This window comes from Mesoplodon densirostris, chromosome 15, assembly GCF_025265405.1.
Source record: "Mesoplodon densirostris isolate mMesDen1 chromosome 15, mMesDen1 primary haplotype, whole genome shotgun sequence".
Classification (NCBI taxonomy): domain Eukaryota; kingdom Metazoa; phylum Chordata; class Mammalia; order Artiodactyla; family Ziphiidae; genus Mesoplodon; species Mesoplodon densirostris.
The window spans coordinates 22,668,789-22,686,499 of NC_082675.1; the positions used below are offsets into that span (position 1 = coordinate 22,668,789).

At 53.1% G+C, this 17,711-nt stretch overlaps 1 protein-coding gene across 2 annotated transcripts in view; it reads left to right on the forward strand.

Annotated features, from left to right (window-relative positions):
• Positions 1-9,057, forward strand: part of KREMEN1 (kringle containing transmembrane protein 1) — a 65,088-nt gene extending 56,031 nt beyond the window's left edge. The window contains exons 6-9 of one of the 2 annotated variants that reach the window (XM_060119316.1): positions 1,378-1,710; positions 2,546-2,707; positions 3,795-3,879; positions 5,512-9,057. In XM_060119316.1, coding sequence (XP_059975299.1) covers positions 1,378-1,710; positions 2,546-2,707; positions 3,795-3,879; positions 5,512-5,680 — 749 coding nt within the window. In that variant the 3' untranslated portion in view covers positions 5,681-9,057. The remainder of the gene's footprint in view (positions 1-1,377; positions 1,711-2,545; positions 2,708-3,794; positions 3,880-5,511) is intronic. The other variant, XM_060119317.1, reaches the window with a different exon arrangement.
• The last annotated feature ends 8,654 nt before the right edge of the window (positions 9,058-17,711 follow it).

Here is a 17,711-nt window from a genome sequence, read left to right on the forward strand (position 1 = left end):
TCCTGCTCCCTCCCCAGGGGCTTCTACACTGGCCCTGGGAGCAGGAGGGTTTGCTGCCCCTCCCCCTTGCAGCTTAAGGCTTTTGTTTCCTTTGAGAGGAGGGTCCTGGAAGAGGGCAGGGTTTCAGGCCTGTCCCCCAGCAGTGGCTCATCACCTCCTACCCGTCACCTCCTGCTCACTGGTACCACCAATGGGGACCCTTTGGTCTCCTGCCCTACCCTGGTCATTCTCGTGGGCCCTGGGTGGAGGCCTGCACAGAATTGCTTGCAAGTGAGTGCAGACTCCTGTTGTGTCTCGGGTCCCCGGGCATCCTGGACTGAGAGGCTAGCCCACATTCAGCCTTTAGAAATTTGTTAAAATTTTAGCTGCTTTCTTCTTACTTACTTTCATGGCGACCCCCTCTTCCTCTTGTGCTCCGTCAACGATGAAACACTTTGTGTGGCCTAACTCTCCTCAGAGGAGCTTCTTACTTTTTAGAATTAAATTGCCTTGGTTGTCTTGAGACCTCAGCTTTCTAATGCATTGAAGAAAAGTTCTGAGCTTTTTCTCATTGTTAGGATGAAAGCAGCTTTCTACATCCTAAAGGGAAGCAGAACTCCCCCAAAGCCTGCTTTTTAAATCCTGGCCCTACCCTCCCTCTTGAGGACTTTCATTTCCAGGATCTTATTTGCACTTCAGCACATAAGATACAGTGAAGTGTATCTGCCACTCAGAACCTGCCACTCAGAACTGGGAGTCCAGAGACATCAAATGTGCTGCTGCAGAGTGATCAGTGAGCTTCCCCTCTGCAGAAAGTCATTCCTTGTGCCACAGTTTCCCACTTGAAAAACAAGTGTGGCCCCTCAAACGAACCTCGCACCCCTAAGGTACTTGGGATGCCCCCAGCTTTTTACAACATTACCTCATCAGTGCCCCCTGCAGAGAGGTCCTGTGTTTTCATGTGCTTTGTCTCACCTCTCCTCACACATTTATGTGATACGAGAGCAGGTAGGTGGTGGTCTCTCCACCCTCAAAGCTGCGAGAAGCTAGAGGCCTGGATGTGAAGTATGGCCCCTGGGATCAATGGCCCAGCTGGTTCCGAACCCAGACTCTCTGACTCCAGCCTGGCCCCCACCGGGGCCGCACTGCTGTGCTGTGTGCTAACTTTAAGGTCTCCTGGGGAAAAAAAAAAAAAAAAGCCTCCAGTCATTTGTTCAGGGTTTAAGCGATTCATTCTGTGATTCAGTCCTGAAACATAAGACAGTCTGGTTTTGCAGACAAAAAACAACATCCCGAACTGGATCCCATCAGCTAGGAAGTTTTGTTTGTAACAGGTTGAAAAGTGAGCCCTGTGGCCGAGCCCCAGCCTGAGGGCTGGTGTCCTTTTGTCTCCTGCAGCTCTGGTTGGTGCCTGTGGTGGGAATTACTCGGCCATGACTTCCGTGGTCTATTCCCCGGACTTTCCCGACGCATATGCCACAGGAAGGGTCTGCTACTGGACCATCCGGGTCCCGGGAGCCTCCCACATCTACTTCAACTTTGCCTTGTTTGACATCCGGGATTCCGCAGACATGGTGGAGCTGCTGGACGGCTACACCCACCGTGTCCTGGTCCGTTTCAACGGGAGGAACCGCCCACCTTTGTCCTTTAACATCTCTCTGGACTTTGTCATCTTGTATTTCTTCTCTGATCGCATCAATCAGGCCCAGGGATTTGCTGTCTTGTACCAAGGTAAGACCCCGGCCTCCTTGGGCTCCCCTTGAACCTCATTGTGACATGTGGACCTCGGGTGCTTCTTGCCGGAAGGACTGTGCGTCAGGATCTCCCCACTCAACTTGCAGGTTTTCCCGCTTCCTATTTTATAACTTGTACCCACTTCATGATAACAGAAACGTTCTGCTGTCTTAGTCGTTCTCATGACAGTTTTCATGGGAGAGTTAAAAGACTAACTAAAAGAAAGAGCTGAGATTGGCAGAATCGGAAGGTCCCAGAGAGGTCATTTGGTCCATCCTCCTGCCTCTGAACATCCTAGCCGATCCCCAAAGCCTGGTTTACCATCTTCAGACCCTCCTAACCTGGAGCTGCACTCCTGCCCCTGGAATGTGGACACATGTGTGCTAGGCACAACTCCTCGCCCGCACATGAGAACACAGCAGGTGTCCACGACCTAGTCTCTGTCCTGGACGTCAAGGGCCTCAAGAAGAGTTCAGTCAGTGTGCGGCTACAGGAGGGAGGAGGAGGCCTCCTCACGGGTGGGACAGGCTGAAAGAACAGGTAGGATTGGGGCGGACAGATAGGAAGGAAGAGCGCCTTCAGGGCAGAGGGACCATAGCTGCAGAGGCACAAGAGCAGGAAAACGCTAAAGCACGTTCAGGTGTCCATGCAGAGACACGTCAAATGGCTCCTTCGGAGCCAGAGCCTGGCAGGTTCTGCTTTGGGGCCAGCGGGGCCAAGAATTGCCCAGAGCACTGACCCATAGAAAACTGCCTTCTCTTCATGAGCAGTGCCGCCTCCTCTTCGTTATCTCCACCAGCTTTCCCCCAGCTAATTCCTTTTGATCTTGCAGCTGTCAAGGAAGACCCGCCACAGGAGAGGCCCACTGCCAACCAGACGCTGGCTGAGGTGATCACGGCGCAGGCCAACCTCAGTGTCAGCGCCGCCCGGTCCTCCAAAGTCCTCTACGTCATCACCACCAGCCCCAGCCACCCACCCCAGACCGTGCCAGGTAGCAGTTCCCAGACACCATCAAAGGGGTGGGAGCCACAGAGCTTGGGGGTAGTGCCCTTGGCGGTTACAGAAACAGAGCTCTCTCAGGTGTTTCTGTTTCCGAGGCAGGCTGGGGGTCCTGGCTCCGTGACTCTGTTTGTCCTGGCCTTGGAGGGACATTTTCTCTTTACCTTGATTCCTTAGTCCTTACCTCCAGGATCCAACACGGCTGCCTTTAGTACATGGTGATTAATCAGCTAACCCAGTGTTTCCTTCGGCCCCAAGTTGTAGCTCTCTGAGTGCATCGGCAGTTGCCAGAGCTGTGTTTATTCAGTCATTCGGAAGATGTGTAAGTGCTTTAATGGTGTCAGGCTCTGTCTTAGGCACTGGATTGTACAGAGAACCACACAAAATCCCTGCCCTCCTGTGGCTGACACATGAAAGAAGAAAGACAAAAAGCAAAAGAAGTCAGATAGTCACCAGAGCTGTGAAAGCAGGTCCTGTAGGAGATGGGTGGAGAGAGGGTGGTGATCTTATGGTTCAAGCTGGCTAACTTGCTCGGGTACGGACTGTGACTCTCTTTTCTGCCAAGAAGTTGGAGCCTTTACAAGCTGGTAGAGCTGCAGATACCATTCGCGATTCCCTGGACTAGAGGTTTTCCCCTGCAGGACTCACAGTAGGAAGTCAGGGAGGAGAGCCCCTTCCTGTGTATCCTATTGTTTGTGTATCTGTAGGATTTCACAAGTCACACATCCCATTCCTCAGATGAGGAAATGAGGCCCAGAGAGTTTATGTAATTCGCCTGTGGCCGCACAGTGATTCCAGTGGTAGAGACAGAATGTGCACCACCCCTTTCAACTCCAAGTTGAGTGTGCTTTGGACCACACTGCCTGCCTCTCTCCAGGAGGGAGTCTAGAGCAAGGTGAGGTGCTCAGAAGGTCTGGGACTCCGGGCCAGCCCAGCTTGAGCTGCGCTGCGTGGCTACCCCCACCTGCAGGGAGCTCCTCAGCCAGGCCTGCTTCTCTGAGCCACCAGGGCTCACTCAGACCTCCTTCTGAAAAGTGAGCTCACACACACAGTCCGATCACCCCTGTCTTTTGCACTTGCAGGATGGACAGTGTATGGCCTGGCAACGCTCCTTATCCTCACGGTCACAGCCGTCATAGCAAAGATGCTTCTGCACATCACTTTCAAGTGAGTATGAGAGCCACCCGACTCCAGGAGGGGAAGGCTCAGGGCTCCTCTTCTACTACGCTTCCGTTGTCTGAGAACACTTGTAATATCGGGACATGATTCCAAAGCCCTCAGTGCTGGGCAGCGTGAGGCCATAGACATTCCTTATTCTCTGTAGAGTGAAATGTACAACTGGACAAATCTCACTAGGTTTGAGGGATTGTGTGTGTGTTCCTGGGTCTAAAGGATACGATTTCAAGGAGGATTGAAATAGTCTGGGCATAAAACAGGACAATTTCCACTTTTTGGCTTGTGCTGGCCCCCTGAAGAGATCTTTACATAAGAGCAAAGATTCCTAGGACAATACCAGGCATATTTCCTGATGCCTTCTAGAAACTGTGAGACATTCTTAGGAAGAGAATTCCAATATCTTATTAACTATTGCTTAATAATTATTTAAAAACAATTATTTAAGAAGCTTTTAAAAGCTTCATCCTTCAGTTCCAACCAATTTGGAAAAAAATATTTCCTCCCCTTACTTCCGCTGTTCAGGTTTAACTGTTCTGCCTTCCAGGAAAGGGGTGATTGTTCATGCACTGATGTTTGTGTGCCTACAGAGTGGGTGGTGCTAATTTTCTTAGCCTTCTGCTCTGTCTTTCCTGTGGTCCCCAGTCCAGGCTCTCTCCATTTCTTTTCTTTTCCTCTCCATTTCTTTTCTTTTCCTCAGTAAACCTTTTTTTCTCAGTTTTACTGAGATATAATTGACATAAGGGCTCTCTCCATTTCAAGGCTTTCCTGAGCATTGGTGTCCTGTAAAAGCTACCTTTTCCCTGACCTTCTGGCTTGCTCTCTGCCACAGACTTCTTTGTACATTAAATGCCGTCTCCTCCATTGCCCTGTAAAGGCTGCCCTTGGCCTCTTTGGCACCACCCATAGGCCTCTGCACCCTGCACTTTACATTTTTCAGTGGAAACAATGTCCTTGTTATTGTCTACTGAGCTTCTATATCTGTGTTTCTCTTTCTTTTTTTTTTTTAAGTCCCAGTTCACACGTTCTGGGGAAGCCTCTCAGGCACAGTCCCGTCTGCATGTCCCCCACAGCAGGGAGAGCGCAGGACATTCTCTCTAGGGCCCAGCACTTCACCGCACGCTGAGGCCCCAGAGCCTGTGTCTGACTCCCATCTGACACTGAGCCCCTCTGCAGCTCCCCTGTCAGGCAGTTACGGGGGCAGGGCAGGTGTGGGCAGAAAGGCAGGTCCCAGTCCAAGAAGAGCAGGCTTGCTTTCATCCTGTTTAGCTAGGTGGGTTTCCGAATAAGTGTCATTTGAAAAGAGTTCTTCTGCTTAAAAAGAAAGAAGTATTTTGAAAACTCATAATCTCTCAGGCCAGCCTTTTCCAGATTTGAATAATCCTGCCAGCTAGAAGGTTCTTCATTACACTGAGCTGGAACCTGCCCCACTGCACTGCCATCCCACAGGGCGCAGGTCATCCACGAGGCAGTCCCTCGGGTCTCTAAAGGCAGCTATGAGGTTTCCTGAGGCCTCGCCTCACCGAATGTCCCATTTTATAGGTGCAGCTATCTCATGAGATGGTAGGTTGTTTCGGACGCTTTGTTCTATTCTACTTGAAAAATTAAGTTATTTTTGTTTGACAGATCCCATCGTGTTCCTGCCTTAGGGGACCTTAGGGGCTGTCGTCAACCAGGGACGTCGGGGGAAATCTGGAGCATTTTTTATAAGCCTTCTACTTCGATTTCCATCTTTAAGAAGAAGCTCAAGGGTCAGAGTCAACAAGATGACCGTAATCCTCTTGTGAGTGACTAAAACCTCCCCGCTCCGTGCCCAGGACATGAGATCCCTCTGAGCTCGAGGCCCCTGGGGACCACTTCTCCCGTGGTTTCCTTTGACTGACTCTTCCTGCCTCTCCCTCGGCCTCTTCTGGGGCACCGGCCACAGGGGCAGCATAGCCTGGATTCGACCTGCTTCATCACTGCACTTAGGAGAGAGACTCACGGCCCCACGGTCCGTGCCTCCTGCATCTCTCTCTCTCTGATCTAGGAACAGGGTGTCGGGACAGTGGGGCTGAGATGACAGAGATGGTTGTGTCTAGCACTGGGCTCAGGTACGTTCTAGACAGCTGTCAGGTAGTGGGTAGGTAGTGCTTCTTCTCAGTTTTGTCCACACACAGATCGCTTTCTCCTGGTCTTTATGGTTTGGAACAGGCTAGGCAGAGAGAGTTCTGAGGCTGTCCTGGGGGTTGGCCCCCCAAAGCATGACGGAAGCCCACGCTCTGTGCTGACTCTGGGACTTTGCTCTGTGGGCTCCGGGCGAGAATGGGCTGCCTCCAGCCTGGGAGGGCCTGTCATGTCAAACCTGACACCTTCACCCATGGGCTTCTTTCTATGGCTTCTTGTGCAGCTCGGTGACCAGCAGACAAGTTTGAGGGGTGGTCATAGGAAACATCCATTCATTTATTCATGCAGTAGACTTTACCAAAAGCTTTTCTAGGTGCTCAGTAGCTCCTTGTTGGGCTGGATTTGGTGACCCTCTCCCCCAAGCAGCTCGTCCTGTGGAGCCTGAGCCAGGCCCCATTTCGGGATTCCTAAGCTGACTCTCAGTTCAGAACAGGGAGTGTAAACGTGGTTGAGCATCCAGGAAGCAACGTGTGACACAAGGTGCCAGCAGTCCCTCCTTTAAGTGTCCCTTATTTTGAAAGAGGATGAAAAATTTCCCATGGCCTGTGCTCTCTGCGGCCTCCATGATTCTTCTTATGGGGACAGGGTGGGCTTCGGAATGGCTCAGTGGGGAAGGAGAGGCCTCTTATCCCTACTCCCACACCCTCTGCCCCCCAGAAGGGGAGGGGAGCCGCAGAGAGTGGCATGCAGAGTGGAGAGGGAGGGTGTGGGAACGGCAGCCCCACTGAGGAAAGGCCTCCGAAGATTGAGAGCTGCAGCGGCCGCGGGAGTCAGTGCCATCCCGTCCAGAAGCCCCGCCGTCCGTCCGAGAGCAGCCTCGTCCACAGCACCCGGGAGGAGCACCTGGGACCCCGAAGGCCGGGCCTGGCCTCTGTCGGAGTGTGGCTCTCCCGCAGGCACTCGAGCCTTGGGCCTCGTTGTGCCTCTGGCCTCACAGGTTCCTTGTTTGGGGCACTTTGCCCCCCTCGCCGAGCCCCTGAGCTGCTGCCTGCTGTGGCCTTCCCTAGGGGTCTGCCACACCGGCAGGCGTCTGCGCCCAGCTCCCAGAAAGACAGAGGGCCGTGTGGGGCCAGCTGGGAGGCGACACTGGCAACCAGGAGAGACACTGGGAGCTAGCAGGGTTGGCGACGTGTGTTTGGAGGGGGAAGTGCCACGTGTCCGCGGGAGAGCGGGGACACTGCCCCAGGCACCGGGTGAGGCTTTGATCTGGAAAGGGCGGTTACCCTGAGCAGCTGTCTGCCGGCCCCAGGGTCTGGAGACAGGCCTGCCGAGTGCAAGGACCACTGGAATATACTGACGTGTGCAGTCTCCCCTCCAAGCTATTCCTGGCCTTTATGGAATCTCCTCTCAGACACAAGTGTCAGGTGTGTGCAGTCACAGAGGGCCCTGTGCTGTGAATAGGTCCGCGCAGCAGAGGGACTGTGGAATCCCACCCGGGAGGGGTCCACCCGGCCAGGGGCAGTTGCTCGCAGCCGTGGGCTCCCTCTGATCACTGGCCTTGGTGCATCCTGTGGGCCCGCCTGCCCTCTTCACACTTCGTGACTTCAGGTCACGGTGTGTCTGAGCACCTGGAGCAGCCCTTTTTCAGAGATCCCGGAAGGGCTGTGACCCCGGTGTTGTCCTTCTTGCCACCCCAGGCACAGCCCAGCACCCTGGGACCCACCTACCATCCCGGGAGCAGCCCCGGGAATCCCAAACCGGTCTCAGGACAGCATGGGGGGAGAGGGCCATAAATTGTCCCAGGCCGACCTCTGTAAGCGTGATCCCTCAGAGGGCCCCCCGCAGCTAAGTAAACACTGGAGGCATCAATTGTCCCAGAAGAGAGGAGATGTACACCCAGGAGCACCGAAGGAGGAAGCACTTGATCTGCTAAGAAACCACTTTAGAGGCAAAGTGGGGGTTGGAGGGGACTGGAAAGGGGTGACCCTGAGAAAAGGGTGAGGCGCCCCCCTTTCTGGGCATGAGCGAGGTAACCAGGTTGCTGTAACTTCTGAAGTGTGGGCTCTGGCTCAAGACTCCAGTCGGCCAGAAACCCACAACGCAAGGATCAAAGCACTCGCAAGCACAGCTGTCCTGGCCCTTAGGCCGAACCCATGGGTGGGCATGGCCCCACCCGCATGGCCCATCGTCAGCCCCAGGCAGGAGTGGCCTGACCTGCTCAGTGTCCGGCCAGGTCGTCCTGACACCAGCAGGGCATGCAGCCTGTCACCAAGCCCCCATGCTTCCTGGCACTTCATCTTCCCTAGCACTTACAGGGGGACGGCCGCCGAGGTCCCATCCCCTTGTCTGATGAGCACCCCAGGCCTCCTGCAGAGCCTGGCGGACCCCCACTCTGTAGCCCGGTCAACTGCTGCCCTCTTGGGTTTCCAGTCTTCTCCTTGCTGTTTGATGTCTGCTTTTGCTACCACCTTGGGAATGTTTAACCTTTTGATTGTTTTCCTCTGGTGTCTTTGTTTACCCTCCTCACTGTTCTACCTCCTGGCCAGGGCTCTCAGCTTAGCTACCCTGGCCCAGGGTGTTTTTCAGACCTTCCAGCCCAGCTGCCTCCCCTCAGGCTGGCCGGCCCCAGGGGATGGGGCCTCACCCTCTGTTTGCAGACCCCAGGGGGCCCATCTCCCAGGTTCCCGTCTTGCCAAGTTGAACGTATTTAACGAGGCAGGAGTGGGGTGTGGAGGAAAGTCTGAGGTCAATCTACTGCTTCAGAAAGGACGTGTCGTCAGGAGCACACGGTTGGGGGGCTGCCGCCGAGGGGTCCACACAGCGCCAGGACCTGCCCACATCCAGACTCACCTTCCCGCAGGGATCCTGACTTTGGATGACAAGGCTTTATTTGTAAATATGCTCTTAATACACAACTTTGAGAATAAAATAGAAACATCATGTATTTTAAAATATAAGATGAAGTGTGACACACTGTATACAATTTAATATATATTTTTAGGATTGTTATTTAAGAAAATGGAATGTAATGGTACTTTTACAAAAGAGAAAAATGTTATTTTTACTGTCGGGAGAAAATAAATATTCTCATTGTTGTAGAAATCGCTACGGGCCCTAGGTTGTCGTGTTTACGGGAAGCTCCCAAGCCCGAGGCCAGGAAGGTGTCGCTGGGAGGACCTCAGGCTCTCCCTGGGTCAGCGTCTTCCAGTCGCTCAGCTCTCATCGCATCTCTGACCCACAGCCAATCTCCCGCTGGTAAGGTCTGAAGAGTTGGGATTCCAAACTCACATGGTGCACGGTGGACATAGGGTGGCCACGGGCGAGGGCACAGGGCTCTGCACTCAGAAAACCTGGGCCCGAAGTGGCCTCAGGTCGGTCGGTCCAGCTTCCCCTCCTGTAAGGTGCACAGCATCTACGTCTCAGAAGGTCAAGAAGGCTAGCATGCTGCATGATTATCGTCCACATGGGTTTCCTTGCCTTTCAGAGCAGCCGACTCTTCCTCTCCCCCCACCCCTCCCTTTTTATAACACGGAAGAAGCTTGGGTGTGAGTTGCCCTCTCCCGTGAGGAGCCATGCACCCCAGTGGCCCTTTCAGTGGGTCCTGTGGTCCCCGTTTTGATGATGAGGAAGCTGAGGCTCAGATAGGAGTGCGGGGCAGTAAACTAAGAGTACGGCTGAGTCAACCTGCAGGACTCAGTGCCCACCATTGGTTCGCTGTGAGGCCGGGGGTGTAAAACAGGGAGCCTTTGAGGGGTTTCAGTGGAGGAGCGATGCCAGATTCCCAGTGAGAAGGATTTCCTTCTTGCATTTGGAAAACAGGTTGGAGTGGGGTAAGACCGAGGGCGAGGAGGCCAGTCGGGAGATGCCGAGGCCCCCACACCAGCGCCGTGGAGGGAGGGGAGGGCCTGAGAGAGAGCTGGCCATCTCCGCAGGCCAGGGGCCTGGCTCATCCCCCAACCCCACCACCACATGACCTTGGGCACGTGGCCCCCCCCAGGTGCCTGTTTTCTCACCTGTCAGGTGAGGGCAATTACAGTACTTATTTACCTCATCGAGTTGTGATGAGTTATTACCTGTGGTATGTTTTCAGTAAGTGGTGGCTGTTCCTTGTTATTTTAGAATGGAGCTGGGGGGTGAAGAAGAAGGGAGTGTCTAGGGTGATGCCCAAGTATCCTGACTTGGGTGCTGGGGGGAGAGAGAGGCCAGTCTTTTCGATAAAGGACGTAAAAGGCACCGGAAGGGAGAGAAGACACACTGAGTTCTGTTTGGGCTGAGTCGAGTGAGGTCCTGTGGGACATGGAGGCAGAGCTGTCAGGCCCGGACAGGCAGCCTGAGACCCAGGGAGGGTCAGGCCTGGGTTCCACAGCCCATGGAAATGGGGACACAGATGACATCTCCGGGGTGTGTCTGGGGCCACCCAGGAGGCTGCTGAGGACAGTGTCACAGACACACTCAGGCAGATGAGGGGGAGCCTGGGCAGGAGTGGGTGGGGGGAGCTGGCTCGTGGGGAAGGAGAGGGGGCAGCCCCGGAAGCCAAGCTTTGGACCCGCCTGGTTCAGTCACACAGCCACTGCTGGTTCTGGGAGCCCTGGGTCCAAATTCTCAGGAGGCAGTTTGCTGGGGGAGGTCTCCCTGCTCTAGCCGGTTATGGCAAGGAGAAAAGGGGGCACGTTACCACCGCCTCAGATGCAGACGTGTTCCTCAGAGCAGTGCCTGGACCACTTGCCTCAGAATCCCTGGTGTGCTTGTTCGAAATGCAGGTTCCTGGGCCCCACCCCAGACCCGCCAGAATCCCTGGGAAGCTTCTGAGTGATGCCGACGCTCACTGAACTGTGACAGCCCTCTTGTTTGAGACGTTTGGTCGGTAGTCACCTTTTCCTCTAAAACGAATCATCCACTCATAGGCAGTGGCCTTAAGTTCCACTGGCTGCTTCTTCCACCATCCACAGTGTATTGGTTACTCGACTTTGAAGGCCGTATCACTCCAGAGATTCACTGCGGAACAGAGAGGGGCAGGGGAGGAGCACTGCGCAGCACAGCAGTCATTCCAGACACTTCTCCAGAAAGCGCTGCCTTGACGTGAGGTTTGTGCCCCCCTCCCGCTGTCCCCTCCCTTCCTGACCTCGGCCTGCGCCCAGGCAGTCAGCCCTAACCTGCTGTGGCCGTTGCCACGTGATGGCACCTCACAGGCCAGCTTCACTTGAGTGTGTGTCTTCTCTGAGCTCTCCTCTCCCATACGCGCTTTCCTTCCCTGAAGGAAAATATTTTTAATGGCTGGTGGAAGACAAATGGGGCAGCCTAGCTGGTGAACTTCTTAGAGGTGGATCCGCCTGCAACAGAAAAATAAATACACGCAGCCAGGATGCACACCACTGTCCTGCCTAAAGCAGCGCCAGGAGGAGCCCCCAAAACCCATCTGAGTGGACTCTGGAGATCACTGACATTGACCTCATCTCCTTGTTCCGAACCTGCAAGATGGGACGCTAAAACCCACCCATCTGGGAGCCAGCACCAGGGCAGCATTAGCACCATCCTCTGTCAGGCAACCAAGACCCTTCTTCCTATGGAGATGAAAGGGCTGGACAAGGGTGACCTTGTCTCCAAGCTTGGGGGTCATGTGATCATCCCCTCTCCCCACTGGGCTGTGCGTGCCTGAAGCTGCCGACGGTCTCTGGGACGCAGAGAACTGGGAGGCTTTTGTTCCTCTGGCGGGGTCGGGTCCCCATGGGGGATTGTTTTTGCTTGGCTGAAAGGAACACTTTGGGGATAGAATATTTCAACCTCAAGAAGCAGCAACATTTGCTTGTAGCTGGAAGTCTCCCGTCCTGGTCTCCAGCTGTTGTCTGGAGCCACCAGATCCCTGCTGAATGGGACTACACCCGGCAACTGGGCGCAGACAGCACCGGGCTGGGCTGGCCGAGGACCAGCCTGTGTCCGGGAGGCCCGTCTCCAGGACAGCCCGGTGGCAGGGATGCCCTCAGCCCTCTCAGTGGTGGTTACCAGGCTCTGGAATGAACCTGCCCACTGTGGATGACTGGGCTGGGGAACCAGGCTCCACAGGGAAGCATTTTAGGGGGAAAACAGATCCAAGCTTGAGGTCCAGAGTAACTCCTTGGGAAAAAAGATGGCAGGATCGGAAACAGCCAAGGTTCTTGCAACAGAGAAGCTTCAGGTCTCTTATTTAGCTCTCAGGAACGTTTACCATTGTCCCTGTTCAAGTGAAGCCACTGAACTTCTAGAAACTTAATTGGGGACCTGCTGTTTTGCACACTGATCGTGAGAATGCGTGTAATGAACTCGCCTTAGTTGCTGGTACCAAAGATAAAATTGGATCAAGAGCACTCAGTGGGAACTCAAACCTCAGCCAAATGTGGGGCAGCTTTTTATAGGTCTCAGGAGAGCTGAGGAAATCTGAACGTGCAAGGGTGCTGCTGCTGCTGATAATAATAATAGCTACCATTTCTGCGGTACCTTTGTGTGCCAGACACTGTGCTCAACCCTCAAAGTCATCCCTGGGTCAACCCAGCCTGGGAACCAAGGCTCAGAGAAGCAGTCCGGCCAGTGGAGGGCAAGGCCAGGACTGAGCCCAAGTCTGCTGGCTCCAAAGCCAAGGCTCCTGGTTCCTGTTGCTCTGCAAGCCCCTCCCACTTGGGCAGGGGGTTGGGCTCTGAGGGGAAACCCTGTGGCTCCCAAATATCTCCCCCAAATATCATCCCTGTTGCCTCCAGACAGCCCAGGGAAAATACAGATCAATTTGCCTAGGGTGAGGAAGGCATCAAACCTACACTTCTTTACCTATTTGGCAACCCAGACTCCTTTGGGTATCAGAGGAATGTCACGAAGCCTGTCCCCAAAAGACCTCACCTGCAAAAGCTACATAGAAATTCTGGAGATTCAGAGACGCTCCCCACCCAGCCCCAGAAACCCTTCCATGGACTTCAGGTTCAGAATCTCTCCATTAAGGCAAAACAGGGGTACCTGAAAGTTAAAACTAGACCAAAAGAGTAATAATCATAATAGTAACCATGCATACACTTTACTGATCACTTACCCAGTGTCAGGTGCTCACACCAGGAGTTAGCAGACTTTTTCTGCAAAGGGCTAAATAGTAACTATTTTACCTTTTGTGGGTCCTGTGGTCTCCAGTCTCTGTCACAACCTCTCAACTCTGACTGCACTGGTTGGGGGCAGCATCCACTCGAACCACAGCCTATTCCCAGGGACCCCCGAGGACACTCCCATCACCTCAAGTCCTCAAGCCTTCGGGTGACTGTGAGGGGGTGGGGCACCAAGGCCCACCCCTAAACAGCCACAGACAATATATAAACACATGGCAGCTTGTATGCCAATAAAACTTCATTTATGGACACTGAAACCTGGATTTTGTATAACTTTCACATGTCACCAAAGTATTCTTCCTCTTTTGACTTTCCCCCAATAGTTAAAACATGTAAATACCATTCTCAGCTCGCGGGCTGTAGGAAAACAGGCAAGCCCACAGGCCAGCCCCTCCACCATGCCAACCGCTTTTCTTCCTTTTGAATGCTCACAACAGCTGGATGGGTTAGGCCTCGTTATTATCCCCATGTGTCAGATGAGGACACTGAGGCTCAGAGAGGTTAAATAACTCACTCAAGAAGCACAGCAATCGGGACTTGAACCCGCCCCCAAGCCTGTTTGGTTTCCTGAGAGACAAACTGGGTGAGTTTAAATTGTGGAGAAAGGGAAGGAAAAGGTGCTGGTGGGGCAGAAAGGGAGACCCTAATGCACAGCAGCGCTTGCCCGCTGGGAGCACAAGGGAGAGCAGGGAGGGGATGGGGGAGGCTCTTTGCTTGAATGGGCTGCACTGCAGGGGTGGCGGCTGGTTTCCTCCAGAGGCCCCAGATCCAGGACAGCTGGTGGCCCTCACATTGTTTGGCGTCTCCCAGGTTCTCTTAATTATAACTAATTTGCCACCCTAAACAATGCCTTGTTCTCCTTTGCTAATACCCATGAGTTGGAACCATGAGCCAGACTCCCAGCCAAATGTTGGGCAAAAATCACTTCCCTTTCCCACGTAGGGAGCCCCAGTCTCTTAGAAACTGACCTTCTCAGTGCTGCAAGGCGGGCAGGGCGGCCCTTTTGCATGTGGCCTTGCTTGGCTGAGATTTGCCATCAAATCTCTCAGCAAAGGGGCTTAGCAAAGAATCTGCTTAACTTTCTCCAACCCCTTTTCTCCCCGGCTGACTCTCGGGGCAGGAGACTGACTGCACGGGTGGCCTTTCTCTTTGGTGCTGTTCGCCTTTTCTCCATTCCCACTGAGTCATTTGCAACTTGGGCCCAAGTCTTGGGAGCCCTCTACCCCAGAAACACTCCGGGCTGTGCCTCTGTCTTGTTTGGGGTGACAGGGACCGGAAGCTGGGGCTGAGGAAGGCAGCCGCTGCTGAGGGGTGGGGGAAGGAGGCGGGCTTGCCAACATACCTGTGTAGGTAACCCTAGCCAAGCCGCCTGGCTTCACTGAGGAAGCCTTGATTCCTCATCAGAGGAGCATTAATACCGTGAGCTCTGAACTTGTGGGGACTGGGTTTAATGCAGGCTCTGCTGTCACCAGCTCCCAGACCTCAGGCAAGTTATTTTACCTTTCTATCCTCAGTTGACTCATCTATAAAATAGGTCTAACAGTAGTTTTCTCATAGAGTTGTTGTGAAGATTAAATAACATAATAAAGGTAAAATGTTCGGCTCTGGCACTGGCATTTTAATGATTTTCGTCAGTAAACTAAGGGTGGTGACACTCTAACCACACAGGTCTGGAGAGGGTCAGCATGTCAAGGGCCTGGTCCATAGTCCCAAATGGGAGCGGAATCACACGGTTCTGCAGCCAGACCTCCCGGGGACCACCAAGAGCATGGGACCTCAGATGCGCCCTGCCTTTGGGATTGAAACTCTGTTTATCAAATTCCAAGCACACAATGCACAAAGGGCAAGTTTGCTCCTTAGAAAAATAATTCCTGACTCGGTTCCTTTAAGTAGCTAATTTCCCCCAATATGTTCAATATATGGCCCTATTTTATAAAAATATCTACTGACCATTACCTTCTCAGTAACGTTATCTATTGGGTGAAAATACCCTTCTCTGCTGGCCTCCTGCCTGCAGTGGATTTCTTCATCTGTTGCTTCAGGTCAGGAACAAATGCAGAATTTTGATGTCCTTTTATTTCCCTCCTGGCCCCAGGTGGGCAAACAGGCAGGCTAAAACCCCAGGCCCAGCTCTCTCTCCCCTGGGCCCCGGCCCTGCCTCCCGAGCCCTTGCTTTCATGGCAGGAGCCGCCCCTGCGCAGCCTTGCTCACCAGCGCTGCTCAGTGGTAATATCAGAGTGCTGCGGCAGAATGTCAGCCCTGAACCGCCACCTCCATTGCTCTGGGCTCTAACCCTGTTGACTAACCCAGGACACTCTCTCTCACCACGACACCTAGGAGCTCTCGGATTCTCAAACTGTCTGCCCAGAAGGCGAGTCCTCTGTGCCCTGACCCCACGGGACCCAACAACAGGAAGATCTTTATTTAAGAGCATCCTTTTTGTCTGCTTATAAAAGGAACACATCCCATCAGCAGGTACGTGAGCAGATGAATTATTCTACTTCCATACTATGAAATTCTAAGTCACTGTTCAACACATTTTATTTGATGTGTTTATACGTAGCTTGAATCTTTTATATTATTGAATTACATGTGCAATTTTTTTGGGGGGGGAAACACATTGATTTTTTTTTTTAATGGAAAGTGTAAAAAACAAAGAACAACATTTGCCTCTCACTGGCACACCACTCAGAAGAAAGCAGTTCTTTCTTCTGTCGAAGAGTCAAAATGCTGGGGTGTGTGTTTCCAAGACAGACTAAGCCTGAGAAGCAGCACTTCCCCTGCTTGGGGAAGTCACCTGGGCTCCCAGGGCCGGGCTGAAGCTGCTAGCCTGCCCCACCCCAACCTGAGCCACCCCCAGAGGCACCTGCTTGTGTAGGGGGGGCCTCCCAAAAGGTTCTCCCTGGGGCCAGCAGAACACTTGGGCCACAAGCCAAAATGTTCTTCTCTTTGTTAACTACAAAATAAACAACTCCAGCCCCCCGGGCTACTTGCAGTACAAATGTTTATGCCTTTGGAAAGAGAAAAAAGAAAGACTCTTGAGAGGTCTGGAGCAGATGGGCGCCAAGTCTGTAATTAACCCTTAGCAATCGGGGTGTCTGATCTTCGGCCAACGGGTCTGCAGCAGTTTGAGGGGGTGGCTGATCTGGGCTTCTGCTATAACTTCACTACTGATGGGCTTTTGAGGCCTTGGAATGCTCTCTGGAAATGACGCCGGCTACATCTTTAAAACTCTGAATTAGGCACTAGAGACTCACCCTGAGAAAGCGCCCAACAACACAGCACCCGCTCCAGGTGAAGGGTTGTGAGCAGCTACAGCATTCAAACCACTTGGGGCAAGACCCCCTGATAATGGGTGTGTACACAGAGTCGGAGGGGAGCAAGGCCCGCCCACCACGGGGCTAACATTTGCTGAAGAGCAGGTACTTTGTCATATCAATGGTGGACATTGATTAAATGCCCGAGGACCAGACTCCCTGCTAAACTCGACACACTTCATATTATTTCATTTGATCCTCCCAACCACCCAATAGGGTGGGTATGGTTATATTCACATTTCACAGATGAGGAAATTGAGTCTTAGAGAAGTAAAGTCTGCTTTATTTTTTTTTTAGTCTCATTTAATCCTGGCTGGTTAGGTCCTCCTCTTCAGATGATAGGTGTCCCTTGCCCGAGGTCATCGACCTGGTGAGTGGTGGCAGAGCTGGGACTGAAACCCAGGGCTTTGCAACTTCAAAGTCACCTCCAGCCATCCCTGTCCATTTGTGTTCACTAACACAAACGACAGTTATCAACCTTTCAGACTTCCAGAAGCAATGCCGAACTCAAAGGAGTTACCTGTGGGAGCTGAGTGCACAGACAAGCTCGCCCCTTGGGTGTACCCAGAGGGAGTGAGAGGGGCAGCTGTCAGCCCCCAGGTCCCGAAGCCCATCATGAGAGGCTGGGAGATCTCAAAGGATCATCCTCCTCCATCTTTCCAATGGGGAAACTGAGGTCCAGAAGGCAGAATTCACGCCCAAGTTGCTACTATGACTTTGCCTCCACAGTCTGTGCCCTTTCCACGGCTGCATGGAGCTTCCTGAAAAAAAAAAAAACTGAAGGTGGTGGCAAGCACTGGACTGGGAAGATGGGGAGAAAGCTGATCTGGCGTGTTCCCTGGGTCCTTGGTTTAGATGGAAGGCATCACCCCGTTGCTAAGGGTGTTTCTTCCTTTATGCAAAGGCAGCCATGGACTGCTTCCATCTTTAGCTCCAGTATCTTGTGGATTCAAGGCACCCTTAATGTCACAAACAGGCAGGGTGGGGAGTGAGTGGGCAGAGGGTCTTCAGGGGATTTTAGGGGCAGGACCCAGGGGTATACTCCTTCACTGTACTTCACTTCCTCCCACATCCCATTGGCTATAACCAGTCACATGGGCTGGGCTGGATACAAGGGCTTCTGGGAAATATAGTCCTCCTGAGGGGGAGGTGGTGTGGGAAGTGAAATGGGTGAATCCACAGCACTGTCTCTGCCATGACTATTCAAAATCTCACAGTCGTGTCAGGGCCTGAAATGCCTCAAGATCTGAGGGAGGTCCAGTGTGAATGCTGTTCAGTATAGCAT